The sequence below is a fragment of the Vipera berus genome, assembly GCF_964194415.1.
Source record: "Vipera berus genome assembly, chromosome: 2".
NCBI lineage: Eukaryota > Metazoa > Chordata > Lepidosauria > Squamata > Viperidae > Vipera > Vipera berus.
This window is the reverse complement of record NC_138203.1, coordinates 31,551,447-31,567,006: the sequence shown is the minus strand read 5'-3', so window position 1 is coordinate 31,567,006 and position 15,560 is coordinate 31,551,447. Positions and strand designations below refer to the sequence as shown.

General features: G+C 37.8%; 1 protein-coding gene across 3 annotated transcripts in view; it reads right to left on the bottom strand.

Annotated features, from left to right (window-relative positions):
• Positions 1-3,701: 3,701 nt before the first annotated feature.
• The window catches only part of SERINC5 (serine incorporator 5), a 39,038-nt gene continuing 27,179 nt past the window's right edge, over positions 3,702-15,560 (bottom strand). Inside the window, exons 6-12 of one of the 3 annotated variants that reach the window (XM_081319810.1) lie at positions 14,988-15,199; positions 13,795-13,890; positions 13,130-13,256; positions 12,033-12,099; positions 8,690-8,729; positions 6,485-6,632; positions 3,702-5,383 (exon numbers count right to left, since the gene is read on the bottom strand). In XM_081319810.1, coding sequence (XP_081175936.1) covers positions 5,236-5,383; positions 6,485-6,632; positions 8,690-8,729; positions 12,033-12,099; positions 13,130-13,256; positions 13,795-13,890; positions 14,988-15,199 — 838 coding nt within the window. In that variant the 3' untranslated portion in view covers positions 3,702-5,235. The other 2 variants (XM_081319812.1, XM_081319811.1) reach the window with 2 other exon arrangements.

Sequence of the window (15,560 nt, the reverse complement as noted above, 5' to 3'; positions counted from 1 at the left end):
ATGCTAACGCTAACCCTAGTCCTAACCCGTTTCATTTTCATTGTGAATGGGATTTTCCCAATGTATTTATTTATTTATTATTTATTTATTATTTAAACTTATATACCACCCTATTTCCATAGGACTCAGGGCGGTTTACAGGGAGAATTAAAATACATAGCATACAAAAATTAAAAGCAGTTAAAAACTATAATTAAATTACAGTCCCTGAAATTAAACTAAAACCCAATTAAATTAAATTAGTTAAAACCCCTCAGTCTGGGCCAAACAGCTCGAAGAACCAGGTTTACAAGTCCCGGCGAAATGAGCGAAGGTCGGGGGCAGTCCTGAGTTCCGTGGGAAGTTGGTTCCATAGGGCCGGCGCGCACACAGAGAACGCCCTTCCCCTGGGAATAACCCGCCGGCATTCCTTAACTGGTGGTACCCTGAGAAGGCCCTCCCTGTGGGAGCACACAGGATGATGGGAAGTTGATGCCGGCAGCAGGTGTTCCCTTAGATAATCCGGACCCAAGCCATTTAGAGCTTTATAGGTCATTACCAATTTCATTTTCATTGTGAATTGGATTTTCCCATGTATTTCACAGAGGCCCACAAAAGAGTCCAAACGAAAAGCTTTTATGTTCTCTTTCCTTTGAGAACCTGCTATAATCTAGCCCTCACACCATTTTTCATCCATGATTCCAAAGTGATCTCACCCTAAACCTAACCCTAGCCCTAACCCTACCCCTAGTTTCATTTTGATTGTCAATGTGATTTTCCCATGTATTTCACTGTGGACCACAAGAGTCCAAACAAAAAGCTGTTATGTTCCCTTTCCTTTGAGAGCCTCCTAGAATCTAGCCCACACATCATTTTTTCATACATGACTGCAAAGTGATCTAAGCCTAGCCGTAACCCTAGCCCAAAACCCTAACCGTAGTTTCATTTATATCGTCTATGCGATTTTTCTATGTATTTCACTGTGGCCCAAAAAGCACTCAGAACTAAAAGTTGTTGTCTTTCCTGTGAGAATCTCTTTTAATCTACCCATAACACCCTTTTTTCTGCCCTGACTCCAAAGTGATCTAACACTAATGATTTAACCCTAACCCTAGCCCTAGCTTCATTTTCATTGTCAATAGGATTTTCCCATATATTTCATCGAGGACCACAAAAGAGTCCAAACGAAAAGTTATGTTGCCTTTCCTTTGAGAACCTCCTAACCTGTAGACCTCACACCATTTTTCATCCATGACTCCAAAGTGATCTAACCCTAGCCCTAGCCCTAACCATACCCGTAGTTTCATTTTCATTGTCCATTTGATTTTTCCATGTGTTTCACTGCGGCCCAAAAAGGACTCAGAACCAAAAGCTGTTATGTTCTCTTTTCATTGAGAACCTCCTTAATCTACCCCTAACATCCACATTCATTCCTGACTCCAAATTGATCTAACCCTATCCTTACCTCTAGATTCATTTTCATTGTCAATTGGATTTTCCATGTATTTCACAGCGGCCCACAAGAGTCCAAATGAAAAGCTTTTATGTTCTCTTTCCTTTGAGATCCTCCTAGAATCTAGCCCTCACACCATTTTTAATCCATGACTCCAAAGTGATCTAACCCTAACCCTAGTCCTAACCATAACCCTAGTTTCATTTTAATTGTCAATGGGATTTTCCCATGTATTTCACGTCTGCCCCTAAGAGTCCAAACGAACAGCTCTTATGTTCTCCTTTCATTAAGAATCTCCTATAATCTAGCCCTCATACCAGTTTTCATCCCTGACTCCAAAGTGATCTAACTCTAAGCCTAGCCCTAACCCTAGTTTCATTACGATTGTCAATGGTATCTTCCCATCTATTTCACTGCAGTCTACAAGAGTCCAAACGAAAAGCTGTTTCATTCTCTTTCTATTGAGAACCTCCTTAATCTACCCCTAACATCCATATACATTCTTGACTCAAGTGAGCTAACCCTAACCCTAGTGTCATTTTCATTGTCAATGGGATTTTCCGATGTATTTTGGTGCGGCTCAAAAAGGACTGAGAATGAAAAGCTGTCATTTTCTTTCCTTTGAGAACCTCCTAGAATCTAGCCCTAATACCCTTTTTCACCTGACTCATAAGTGATCTAACCCTAACACATTTCCATTGTCAATGGGATTTTCCCATGTATTTCACTGCAGTCCACAAACCAGTCCGAACATTCTTTCCTTTGAGAACCTCCAAGAACCTAGCCCGAACACCTTTTTCACCCTTGACTCCAAAGTGATCTAACCCTAACCCTATTTTAATTTTCATTGTCAATGGGATTTTCCCATGTATTTCACTGCGGCCCAAAAGAATCCGAACGAAATGCTGTTGTTTTTTCCTTTCAGAATCTCCTAGAATCTAGCCCTCACACCATTTTTCAGCACTGACTCCAGTGACTAACCCTAACCCTAGTTTCATTTTCATGGCCCATGGGATTTTCCCATGTATTTCATTGCAGCTCAGAAAAGGGTCCAAACGAAAAGCTGTTATCTTCTTTCCTTTGAGACCTTCCTATAATCTAGCCCTCACACCATTTTCCAGCCCTGACTCCAAAGTGAGCTAACCCTAACTCTAACCCTATCCCTGACCCTAACCCTAGTTCAGGGGTAGGCAACCGTGGCTGTTTTATGACTCGTGGACTTCAACTCCCAGAATTCCTGAGCCTACCCCTGCCCTAGTTTTATATGCATTTCAAATGGGATCTTACCATGTAGCCACAAGAGTATGAACGAAAATTTGTTTTCTTTCCTTTTAGTTTCATTTTCATTGTCAATGGGATTTTTTCATGTATTTCACTGCAGCCCACAAGAAACTGAACAAAAACCTGTTATTTCTCTTTCCTTTCAGAACCTCCTAGAATCTAGAAAGATTGTGTTGTAAAGCACAAACTAAATAGCCTTCATATTGTTGTTTATATTTTGGGGTTTTAGCTTTTTTTCCTACTTTTCTATTGTTTGATGGTTTGCTTTACTGTGTTCTGTCATTTATAACCTGGTCATATACTGCAATAGAATCTACATGGGGCTACCCTTGAAGAGTATTCAGAGCTATCCAGGCTCCTTGGATGGTCCATATAACATGGCTGTGCCATGACCTACATTGCTGATTCCTTGATCTTTGTCATAGTTACTGGCACTGATTTGCCAGTACCTCTTCTGGAAGCCTCTCAACTGTCACCAGACCTTATGATCCTACTTCAGCTATTCTTTGCTTTACAGATCTGTGAAAGACGTAAATACAAGGACTGGTTGCAGAGTTATTTTTTTTAATTACTGTCACAACTGTGAACGGTCACTAAATGAGGCAGTTGCTAAACGAGGACTACCTGTATTCATTAGAAATCAATTAGTGCAGATCAATGAAGATACAGTATCCACTGTTATATCAATCACCATATGAATAAAAATCTTGCTGATACTTTATTTAGATATGCATATAATTAATTATTATTAAATATATTAAAGGTTGAAAAAGATTCAGAAGTCTAAATATACAGTGGAAAAGCTATGCTGCAAAATGAGGAGAAAATACACATCCCCTTTCCAGTGAAATATTTGCTCCCCTACTTGAAACGGTTTGATTAACATTTTCCAATTTTTTTCTAAAAAAGCTACCAAGAGATAATTGAACTAAAAGATACAAATAAATGGATGTGACAGTGAATATATGACATACCAGTAATTGAAATTTTTAACAAACTCAAGTTTATTGATCAAGGAATTACAGCTATAATACTTTTTGAATATGAAATTATTCTTGAAAACTCCAACAAAATACTTCAAAAACACAAACTGCTTGACTTGTACAATGGATTCATCTCAAAGTCTCAACCATTAACTTCCCCCTTTACTTTATGCAAGTAAAAACTGTAATGTTTTAGGTATAATTCTGAATAAAATCCCTGGATATTTACAAAAGGTCAACACTGTATCAAAAGTTTAAAAAATTAAAAAAGAGTTGCATATGAAGAACTATCCCAAGATGAAACTGCAGTAAATAAAAATAGTAAAGCAAATTGTTAATTTCTGAAATTAAAATATTGCAGCTTTATCGACCTGCTTAGCTTTGAAAACAGGCACTTTTTATCATCAGTTGGTTTCCATTTATCAGAAATATTAAATGGAAGCAGCTGTTGTAATATATAGTTCACAAAAACCAAAGCATGACAGCATCATCCTATTAATTTTAGTGTAATTTTTCCAGCACATGGCAATTGAGCTTCCACAGATAAATCAAAAGAAAGCAGTAATGCCCATTTCCTAGCAAGCTAATTCTTAAATTTATGATTGCAGTGTAATCCTAAACACGTTTAATCTGAATCTAGTTCTGGTGTATTTCATGGTTCTTACTTCCTAATAAAGAAGCATGTTTGGACTGGAAATTGACAGGCATGAGAAAGAGATCTTATGCCAAATAAGGAATAGGAAATGAAAGCAGTTCAAACTGTGATATTAAAATTATGTTGAATGAAATTGTTTTTTTCCTAATTTATCTACTATTGAATTTAAATATGAGTGCATCAAAATATATTTAAGGATGAAACCGAAGAGACGCAAGAAGGATAAAGACAATTTAATAAAAGATTATATTAAAAATACTTTGATAACACAGAATTCTTACTTTATTGTCCACTATTCCTAACTGAATAGTTTGATAGATGCATCTAGTCCCACAGTGGCTCATAATAGTTAATTAATTGCACCAACATTTACAGTGTTACACATCCCAGTCAAATTTTCAGGTTCCATGTTATGTCACCCAATGATTCATAAAAGGTGCTTTTCGTTAATATAAATATGTTTATACCCACAATTCTTTCTCATTCACAATCCAGATTTGTAATAATTTACTATGAGATCTATTGCAGAATAAAAACCTTCTTGGCCTGATACTCTTCCACTGAATATGACATCTCATCCAGTGAAGTGTTAAAACTCTTTTTCATACATCTAAATAAAAGGGTTCAGGTGTATTACTTATTATGGAACACCAAACACATATGAACATATATTCAAGATCCAGCTGACTTGCCACATTGAACTAGATGTGTTTCTTCAGTGTCCTTTAAATTCAGATACTGAATTTTTTTTTTAAAAAAAAATCTGTCTCAAAATGTAAAGTGTTCCATGAGAGAAGCACTATCCTAACCATCAATGTCAGGAAAATGATTATACAGATAACTTTATGATTTATCAAACCAATGGAGCTGTAGCAGAAGCAGTTTCAAACATAAAATCCTCTGGTTGGGCAGCAGAAAGGTGCTAGAAGAGTCCACAGGTAGAGGAGGACACACACCCAACAAGAAGCCATTTTAATCCAGAAAATGGACCAGGTTCCAGCGAAGAATTTTTCAATTGCAGCATTTTCATAACTACAATGAAAGGGAGTGGAGGTTACCTAATTTGCTGACACACAAATCAATTCTAGAAGGATGGTGCAATTCTATGAGGACTTATTTCAAAGAAACTGTAGTGAACTTCCCTGGATCCTGTTTCCTCACTCGTAAGAAATATTTGTATATTCAAACCCGTTCAGAGCTACTTTCTCCCAGATAAGATAACCCGTGCATAGAAGTCTGCTTTCAACTAATTTGTGCAGGCCAGACATCAGGAAATTGATTTTTATTACATTTCTTGTAAACCTATGATAAGAAATGCAGTTTTAACAAACCATTTCAGATTACAGTTCTGTAAATGCCAGCCATCATCCATTATTGTTAATTTGCAAAGCAACAGTTAAATCTAAAACATTTTCTTCTGAAACATAACTTCTATTTGATGTACCCTGTTTCCAGAAACACAAAGATGGATTTGGACTTAAGCTATGCTATAGTTATAATGTTGTGTGCTTAAAATATCTAATTGCATCATCTCAGCAAACTTTATATAACTGGCCACAATTATTTATCTCATTTTACAGGGAATGAGGCTTACACTGAAGGAATAATGAGTTGCCTAAAGCCATCAAATAGCTGGTGTGAAAGGTGAAGTTTAATTCAGAAGCTCCTGTTACCATAAGCATCACCTGGCAGAGGACTAGGTTTCTTGAGGGACCACCTGTTTCCAAGAACATCTGCCTGCTCATATGCTGCCAGAACATGCGTCTTTCACTTTTTTATCATCTTATGGTACCTAGAGAGATCTCCCTCCACCTCCCCCAAGCCCCAACTTTTCTCACCTTTAGGAAACTATCAAGGTCTGACTCTTCTCTTAGGCATTAGGGGGCTGGTGGAAGTCCCCTTGTGGTTTTGTTATGTGCACAATTGCCATTTTATATTTGGCGTTTTATATATTAATCCAGCCAGGAGTGTAATTTCATTTCTACCCCATTAAGTTCCATGCAGTCCTCCCAAATTCTTCTCCAGGAGGCTAGACAGTCTTGGAGTGGTTATGAAGGTGCTTATTGGAGAAAGAGGACCAGAGAGGTTCCCACTACATAAAATCAAACTGTACATTTGTTTTGAGAGACTTACTGGAACCAATGGGTAACAGTCATCATCACATAAAGAGACGCCAGGAAGAATACAAAGTGGAAATAAGCATAGCTGTATACAGTTCCTTTCTTTTCATCATAAATTACTCTCTGACCGCTTTCTGTCCCAATATGCTCTTCAACCTCAGCTGGGTAAAACAAATAGAAAGAGAAATATGATATACTTTAGATCTAAATCAGTAACATATACTTAGAATAAAGTTAACAATGCAAAATAACCCAGTGTTGAGTTTGAAACAGCTGTTTTAAGCATAGAATGGCCCTGCAACAGCTGTTTTAACCTCAAAACATTTCTGAAAAAAGTGATACAGCCATTTTGCATTTGAACAGGGTCATTTCAATTCTGAAACATTTTGCACGCGCGCACACACACTCTACCTGGAAAAAATCCCTAATGAATGAGATGGGATTATTTTTGAGTTAACCCAGCTAGGATTGCCTTGACTGAAACTCAACTAAAAAGATTAGGAAGGGGGAGAATCCATTCTTAAAGTGGTATGCCAAACTAACCATATTAAATTAGTCCCCTTTCACACTTATCTTCCTTTAAGACTATTTTTGCTTAAATTGATGGTTGCTGGTCTTTGGTCAAGCCATTGTGAGCTGAAGTTTAGGACTTCTGATCTTGAGCAATTATTAGTAGTGTCAAGAATGCGGACTGGAAGAGAGCCAAAGGATGTTTTCTGCAGTGGCTATTCTGTTTGATGTGAAATTTCACATTCATTTCTCCCTGGCCTTGATATCCTTCCCACTTGTGGGAGGACACACAAATGCAAACTTTATTACTGAACTACAACTCTTCGCATTGTTGAGAATTTTCTTCTCAATTTAATGGCAATCTATTATAATTAATTCCAAAAGAAAATATATTCCACTAACAGATGGGATAAAAATACTGTTTTCCATCCACAGATATGTTCTTTTTAAAGCTATGTCTGTAATCAACATGCTTGTGGTTATAACATATATTTTAAGTTTTAAGCTTCTTGTGTGGTTATATGGTTTTTCTCCACACACAGAAGCAAATCTAAAAAAGAAAAACTGCAGTGCTTTAAGATGACAAAAATAACCTTTCAACAGAATCTTTTTAATACACACGTATTCAAGTTTTAAGAGACTCTATATGCATTTGAAGTTTCTGAAAATGCTGCCATATGTCAAACAGGCTCTCTCCCACCCCAAATATGTGATAAACTAGTATCCCATGTAGCCTTTAAATCTCAATTCCTAGGGGTGAAGGCAAATAACTAGTAGCTGAAAATTACAAACTAATCCCCAAAAATGTATCATAGTACTTCTGTTAGTAATCACAATTTATTAACTGCAGCTTTAAAAAGAATCTATTTCTGTGTCTGTGGGAACAGTTTAAAAAATGATGAAATATTTTTGTGAAGTTGATAGCACTTATGAAATCTACAAACCAATCAAATTCAAAGGTAATTAGAATTAGAAATGTAGCATGACAGTTCTCAGGTTTATTTATATATATCCTGACGGGATGCGATGGCGCAGCAGCTTAATAATGCTGGAACTGCCAGCCAGAAATGGTCTGCACTCCAGCACTTCAAGCCCAGCTCCGCGAGATGGGGTGAGTTCCCACTGCTTGCTCTCCAGCTCCTGCCCACCCAGCAGTTCGAAAGCATGAAATATTACAAGTAGATAAATGGACGCCACTTTGGTGGGAAACACATACTGTAGCTGCGTTCATATGTGCGGAAAGCGGAAGCCAGTGCTGGACCTGGCCGGATGTGAGGTAATGCAACATGAGGCAAGGGGATACCAGAGGGGGAGCCCGGAAGAACCAGCAACCCAAGTGCCGCTAGTCAACCGGTGTAAGCTAATTTGCTCCCCGTGGTGCACCAAGGATAAGCACACAAGTGTTGAACAGAATGAACTAGCAAAGTAGGCTGTCAGGACTGTATTGTGTCTAGTGTTTGTAGATTGCTATATGCCGTAAGCTAAATAAATATTTATATCCCGCCTTTATTATTTTTACAAATAATTCAAGACAGCCAACATATCCAACACACCTTCCCAGTGAAGTAGGTTGAGCTGAGACAGAGTGACTGGCCCAAAGTCACCCAACTGGCTTTCATGCCTAAGGTGGGACTTGAACTCACAGTCTCCCGCTTTCTCTGTTTTAAAAAATACAAATCTGCACAGAAGAAGAAAATGGAATTCTTACCATCTCCATCAGGAGTACAGCAGAAACAACAGCGAGCTACCTACAACAAAAACACAAAACCAAAAGGTTTTTTCCACTAATTCAGAAACAAGTAAGTTAGCAGTGATACTCCTCAAAATATTTCAATGACACATTATTAGTAAAAGGACAACACATTTACATTTTCGTTCAAAGGACCATGGTACCATGATTTTTATACTGGCAATGTTTTCTTTTGTCAACAGCTTACATTAAATAAACAAAAGAAAAAGCTTTAAATATATGCCTGAAAAGAATGGATTTTGCTCTTAGATTTTTTTTCTTTTAAAGCAGAGGTTTTTTTTTAATAATAGCAATATATGGGTGGTACTCCTTGCTAAATGATGCTAATTGAGACTGGAATTTCCATTGCTAAGCAATGTGTGGTCATAAAGCGAGACACCACATGCTTGCATCAGTCTCTGTTGCCATCTTACAGAACTGAAACTTGTGACTTCCTTCTGGCTTTCAACAAGGAAAGTCAATGGTGAAGCCAGCAGGAAGTTGTAAGTCCTTGTCACAAGCTTGTCCTTTGGTGGCTAGCAAGGAGGCTGGCAGGCAGGTGAGTGCTATGGAGTGTGGCTGAGTGGTGGAGGGAATGGTGTGATGCGGGACTGCAGTGCAGTGAGTGCAGCACTCCCTCCCTGATTCAGGCTATAGAGCATGCGTGTGGCAAGGCTGAGGGGTGCACAGCTCTGTGGTGTGCGACTGCAGTGGAGTTGTGTGCATAAGGTGCAAGGGTGGTGGGGCTAGGGGTGCACAGCTTGAATGTAGCTAGGCTGGGTGTGTGTGTATGTCATGTGTGAGTGAAGCTAGTCACCTGCTCACCCTGTTGCCCAGGGACTCCTTGGGATGGAAAGTGGCAGGAGCAGGAGCAACTTACAATCTTTCCTGCCAGTGTCCCCACTGACTTTGTGGGAAGCCAGCAGGGAAGGCCACAAATAATGATATAACCACGGGATACTGCAACCGTTGTTAGGTGCAAGCCAGTTGCCAAGTGCCTGAATCATGATCACTTGCCTGCATGGACACTGCGATGGGCACAATTTCAAGGACTGTTATTCCTTGAAATTTTAAGTCCCACTCAAATTTTAAGTCAGTGCTTTTGTAACTTTGAATGGTTGTTGAAGAAGTGGTCGGTCAGCAAGGACTACCTCTAGTTAGTTAGCTATATAATTTTGTGTTCATATTTATATGCATATTAATAAATAGGATTTTAAAGATAAGTTAATTTTATTTTTTTTAAAAAAGTCTGTATATTTAAAAGCAAAGGAATATGCCTCAGTTTTGATAAATGATTATTACAGCAAGAAAGGACATTCTGTAAAGGCACGTTTCATCTTGACAATCTCTAATTATGTTCTTCCAAATAACTATGAACACCAAAATAGCAATGTAAAATGTTATGTTTAGCAGATATTCTGGTCTCGTAAATCCTTGCAAGATGCAGTTAGCAATGTTGCCATGCATATAGAGAGTCCTTCACAATGTGACTAACAGTCAAGTTCAGATGCAAGAAAGCCTCTCTATTTAAAAGCAGCAGCTGGAGAATTATGTTTACATTTCTAATCAGGAGACAAAAGAGCTTCTGTCACAGGGAAGAATGAGACCTACAATTAGTTGCCTGCTGCTAGTCTTCTCTTTATGTTTCCCCTACAATAGTTCTTGTAGTGCTCTTTAAGAGCAAATGATCTAAAAATAACGCTATTATGGTATACTCCAGTACTACATTTCTGAGCTCTCCCATGCAGCCTGGACTATTGTCCTAGACAGCATCCATCTGTGCTGGCTCTTGCTTAGCACAAGAACACTGCTTTCTGATAGCACTGTCTGAAGTGGCAAACATGTGATACCACATGTTGCAACTTTGACATTGCTGCTAGTCCAAACAAGGTGGAAAGGATAACAATGACAGCAACATTATGGAAGTCATTAAAATAGATCAATACCCAATGTCCCAGACAAGACATTGAGGCCTTTTTGAAATATCTCTTTGAATGCTAACATTTCAGTAGCACCTGCAAAAAGAACCAACTGGTAGGATATTAACATAAAAACTGGTTTTAGATCTTCTGTTAATTAAAACAAGTTGGCAGCCACAGACACTAAAAACTGAATTGTGTTTATACTTGATTGTGTTTATACAAGCCAAACCAAAGTGAAGATAGTTGGTATGTTGACTTGCCCTGGAAATATGAGGCAGCACAGGTATAATATTAGGACACTGAATATTATGGCTTGACCTCCTTGAAATTATAATGCTGCATTTTATTTTTTCCTTCTCCACATAACATAGAAGGGACTGTGGACCACTAATAGAACCAGTATCTACACATCCACCCTAGTATAAAATACATTTACCACCTCTCTAAATTCTATTGTTTTTTCTTCTAAGCAAACAGCCTGCATCCACAATATTTAGAATCCCGCTCAGCAAAAACTGTCTAGTTTTCATAATATATGAAACTATGTTAAATTGCTAGATGAGCTCCAGTAGGTAGTAATAGAGCAAATAAAATATTTAAGAACAATAATAATAAAACATGAAAATATGCAAGTCTCTGTATGATAATTTCTTACATTGTTATAATCTCTGAATCCAAATCTTTCTCCTGAAAGAATACAACACTATAATCTTATCTTATAGTTATTTGCTACTATACATCAAAGTAGGGATCACTTTTAGAATAACTAACCATGAAATCTGGCCAAACGACATGTTTGTGTTTGCAGACTTGCTCTAATGTGAAAGCTTCACTATGCAGACTTCTGTTTCACCAGGGGGAGAGAGAATTATTATTATTATTATTAATTTTATTTGTACACCGCCCTTCTCCCGAAGGACTCAGGGCGGAGAAGAGGGCATCATGCCAATAAGACAACAAGACTTAAGAAAAGGACCATCTAATCAGAAGAGACACTTTTTTTACAGTTAACCTCAGCCTACCTTGTTTGTTGAAGCGGCTATATTAAGGTGGCAATTCAATAGCCTTCAACTTTGGAATGAGAGAAGAATCTGTTCTGATTTGACTTGGGCATCTTTTAAAAGCTAATCAGAAAATGGAGAAAAGGTTAAAGGGAAAGAGAGGAATGACTACTGTAGGTGTGGATGTCTCACCATGAAGCCATCCGTTTTTAGCTAAAGCAGAGATGTCCAACCTTGGCAACTTTAAGACTTGTGGACTTCAACTTTCAGAATTCCCCAATCAATCATACTTTCTTCTGGCTGGGGAATTCTGGGAGTTGGAAGTCCACAAGTCATAAAGTTGCCAAGGCTGGACACCCCTGGGCTAAAGCAATGGGTTGTATGACAATGCTGACTCACTTCTGTTTCAGGTGTTGCATATATCCCTTTGAGTGCTTCAGAGCTTGCTCGTGTTGTTGAGGTCAAACTAGAGAAAAAACAGAAAGGAGAGGCGGTTCTGTAGTAATATTGTATATTGATGTGAGAGGGATATTTTATTTGCCTAACAACATATAAAACAGTTTCAACAAGATGCCAGTTCCTATGGCATTAAATTTAATATAGAAGCTTTGAAGTTCAAAGAGCCTTGATTCATGTAAGCTGCCTCTTCCATGGAAAGCAAGTAAAAACTTGGAAAAATTGTCTATTCTAGCATTTTCTTCTTCTGCTCAATTATATCTGATTCTTGGAGACTGCATAAGGCAGGCATTTATATTGCGATGTCCTGGGTCATGTGATGACCATTTGTGACCATCCTAGCTGATTTCCGACAGGCAAAGTAAATGGGGGAAGCTGGTTTTGCTTAAGAACCACACGATTCACTTTAACAACTAGTGATTTGCTGAACAACCATGGCAAAAAAGGCGCTGTTCACGATTCACTTAACAACTGCCATGGTTAGCAATGAAAATTTGGGGTCCAACTTTGGTTTTAAGTTGAAGACTACCTGTGCCTTGTATAGTAAAGGTAGCCCTTGATCTACCACTGTTTTAATGAAGGTTTGAACTTAGAAGAGCCTCAGAAAAAGTTACAACCTGTCTTTGGAGTTATCACAGTCGCATTACCCTGGCTCTTGGCCATCAGCTCATACTTGCTGAAGTTGGTGTGAACTTCCCAGCCAGCTTCCAACAAGAAAAATCAATTGGGGAAACTGGATTTGCTTAACAACTGTGTGATTCACTTAACAGCCTCAATAAAAATGGTCATAGGAAGACTTTTAAAGGCTGCATTGCTTAGAAACCGAACTTTTGGTCCTAACTGTGGTCACAAGTCAAGGACTACCTGTAGTTTTCAATTAAATCATTTTCCAATTCCTTAAATAAAAGTGTTACATATTTTTAAGTTTGATAGATAATAAGCTATGGCAGAAAGATGTCAAACACTTACTCCCCTCTGAGAAGTAAACAAGTATCTGTCTATCTGCATAAAATTGTATTACAGCTGAAATGAAGACTTACCAGGAATATAAAATGCAACAGAACAAAATAGTAGTTCCCAGCCCGGTCACCAAGTTTTCATCTGTTTGCAGCCCTTGGCCAAAGTTAGGCACACAGATTGTTATATTATTTTGATTCTCATCTAGGACTTGAAAAAGAGCCCACAATTAGCACAATTAATTCTATATTTAATGTGTCCAATTATCTACATATGCTTTAGCCTGGATAATGATGTGTTCCCTTTTTTCCAATTCCCTTCAATTTCCTACATCTCTTAATTAGTGGAAGATCTTCTAAGTCTGTGCAGCTGATTTCTGAACCATATGAGGCCTGCTGGGGGAAGAAGGTTTGACTCCTTTGATTTTAAAGATGGAGATTATTCATCTTTACAAATTACTTTTAAATAGGGAAAATATTATTGCAACTGATTGGGATTTAAACATCTGAAGAGATAACTTACAAAATAAAGTTGCTGCTTCTATTCCCTTCTCTTTAACTAGATGTATTAATTGATTATAGTATCTCCTACACAATACATTTTTGGGAGTTTCCAATATGGTGATTTCAAAATGCGCTGGACATTCAGAATTGCCAATTAGCACATGCAACCTTAATTGGAGAAGGATTATTTTACATAGATAATCAGTGCACATGTATACGTTAATTTCTAATTCAAGGTAACTTACTGATTTCTGGAGGTTTGCTTGAAAGAGATGAGAAGGTGAGGTACATGACATAGCAGCTGATAATGCCTGACTGCAACAAGCCAGAATGAGGCTGACCTGTAATTTTAAAACAGGGATACATCTGTGGACTTTTCTTTGGCAAAAAGGTTCAGTGTAAATAATATTGAGTTCATGGGCCATGAATCTTAAATTCAGGGGTCCCCTTCATGGACAGAAGGAATGCTTTAGCTGAACAGAAACAGGAACCATAGATCCAACCCTAGTCACAGAACAAAATGTATGAGGATTAGATCTCTCTGAAAGTTATGACAAACCCTTCACATTACCTCTCTCTGCTATACTGCTAGTCCATCAAAAGAGGGACAAATAGTTCAATTCCTGAATTATGTTTTCTGTCATCAAAGTATATTAAATGTTCAACAGGATAAAGTGAATCTTGAGAAAATACAAACAGCTGAGAAAAGTCAAATTAAACCTGAAGTCTAAATCTCACTTTAACACACAAAAATGTACTTTCATTTCCCTGGAATAACCACACTGAGGGGAAAGGGTGTTGGGGAAACCAAACACATACCAAGCACTAATGGTTTAGATACAGATTTAGTCATATTTAGAGCAACCTCCCTGAAATCAATGAACACAAAGCAGTTCTGACTAACAGAAGGCCCTTTCATTTCAAAGGAGTTGTTTAGGGATGGGTATTCCTTCCAGGACTTAGAAGATCCCTCAGAATCCCTTCAGATATTGACATAAGATTGAAGTTTTTAATGTGACCCACAGAAAATGATTAAATAATGGGGAGTAATCGTAAACAAACAGAAAGGTAAAAAAAAAGAAAAGATAAAGTTGTTTCTTCACCGTTTCTCAATCCCTGAAACAATCTTTAGTTATTGCTGGTATTCATTTTAATAAAAAAATCTACCTATGCTTTATAACTACTGCATTTTATAAACAAAACAATATTTAGTTTGCAGTCTCAGTGTTAAGAGGACCTGAATAGGCTCACTTTGGTCCAGACTGAATATGAGGCCTTTTTTTCTACTATTGGTCTCATGACCTGACCTTCTTTGAGCAGTCTTTATTTTTTCCCAGTCTATGATTTGTGATAAACTAAGGGATTGAATATGGATAGGAAATGATCTCCAATTCCAAGCAATCAAGTCCAGAGTGACAGTAAAAGAAAGATTGCTTACGGTGTTGGACACAAGGTGAAATGGCTACCATTGAAATAAGCAAGCACAAGCCGCCATTGATGCCAAGCAGGATCTTGTTAAACGTACAGCCATCAGCGCGGGTATAAAAGACAGCCATCACAACTAGAGCTCCAACAGCAACGGAATACAATATGAGAGTCACAAGAGCTAAGGAGCCATACCAAAGTTGATTGTGCTTTGTGCCAGATGTCCTGTTTGGGGGAAAAAAGCAATTACGCATTAAACTCAAAGAAAAACAAATGATATTGAGCATTTAGAAGCCTCCAAAGGAGATTAGTTCATTAGGCCTATATGAAGTGGATAAAGAATTAACTCTTTATACAGAAAGATATTAGTCTTTAGACACGGGTGTTCAATTATTATTTTAAATTTATAGAATATTCAGATTAATGCATTTTATTAGTTTGTACTGTGTCTAGTTATACCAGCAATATATTGAGTAATATTTAAATTATTTCACTCTCCAAGAGCATGGTCTCATGTATCTTAAGGTAAAGGTAAAGGTTCCCCCGCACATGTGTGCTAGTCGTTTCCAACTCTAGGGGCCGGTGC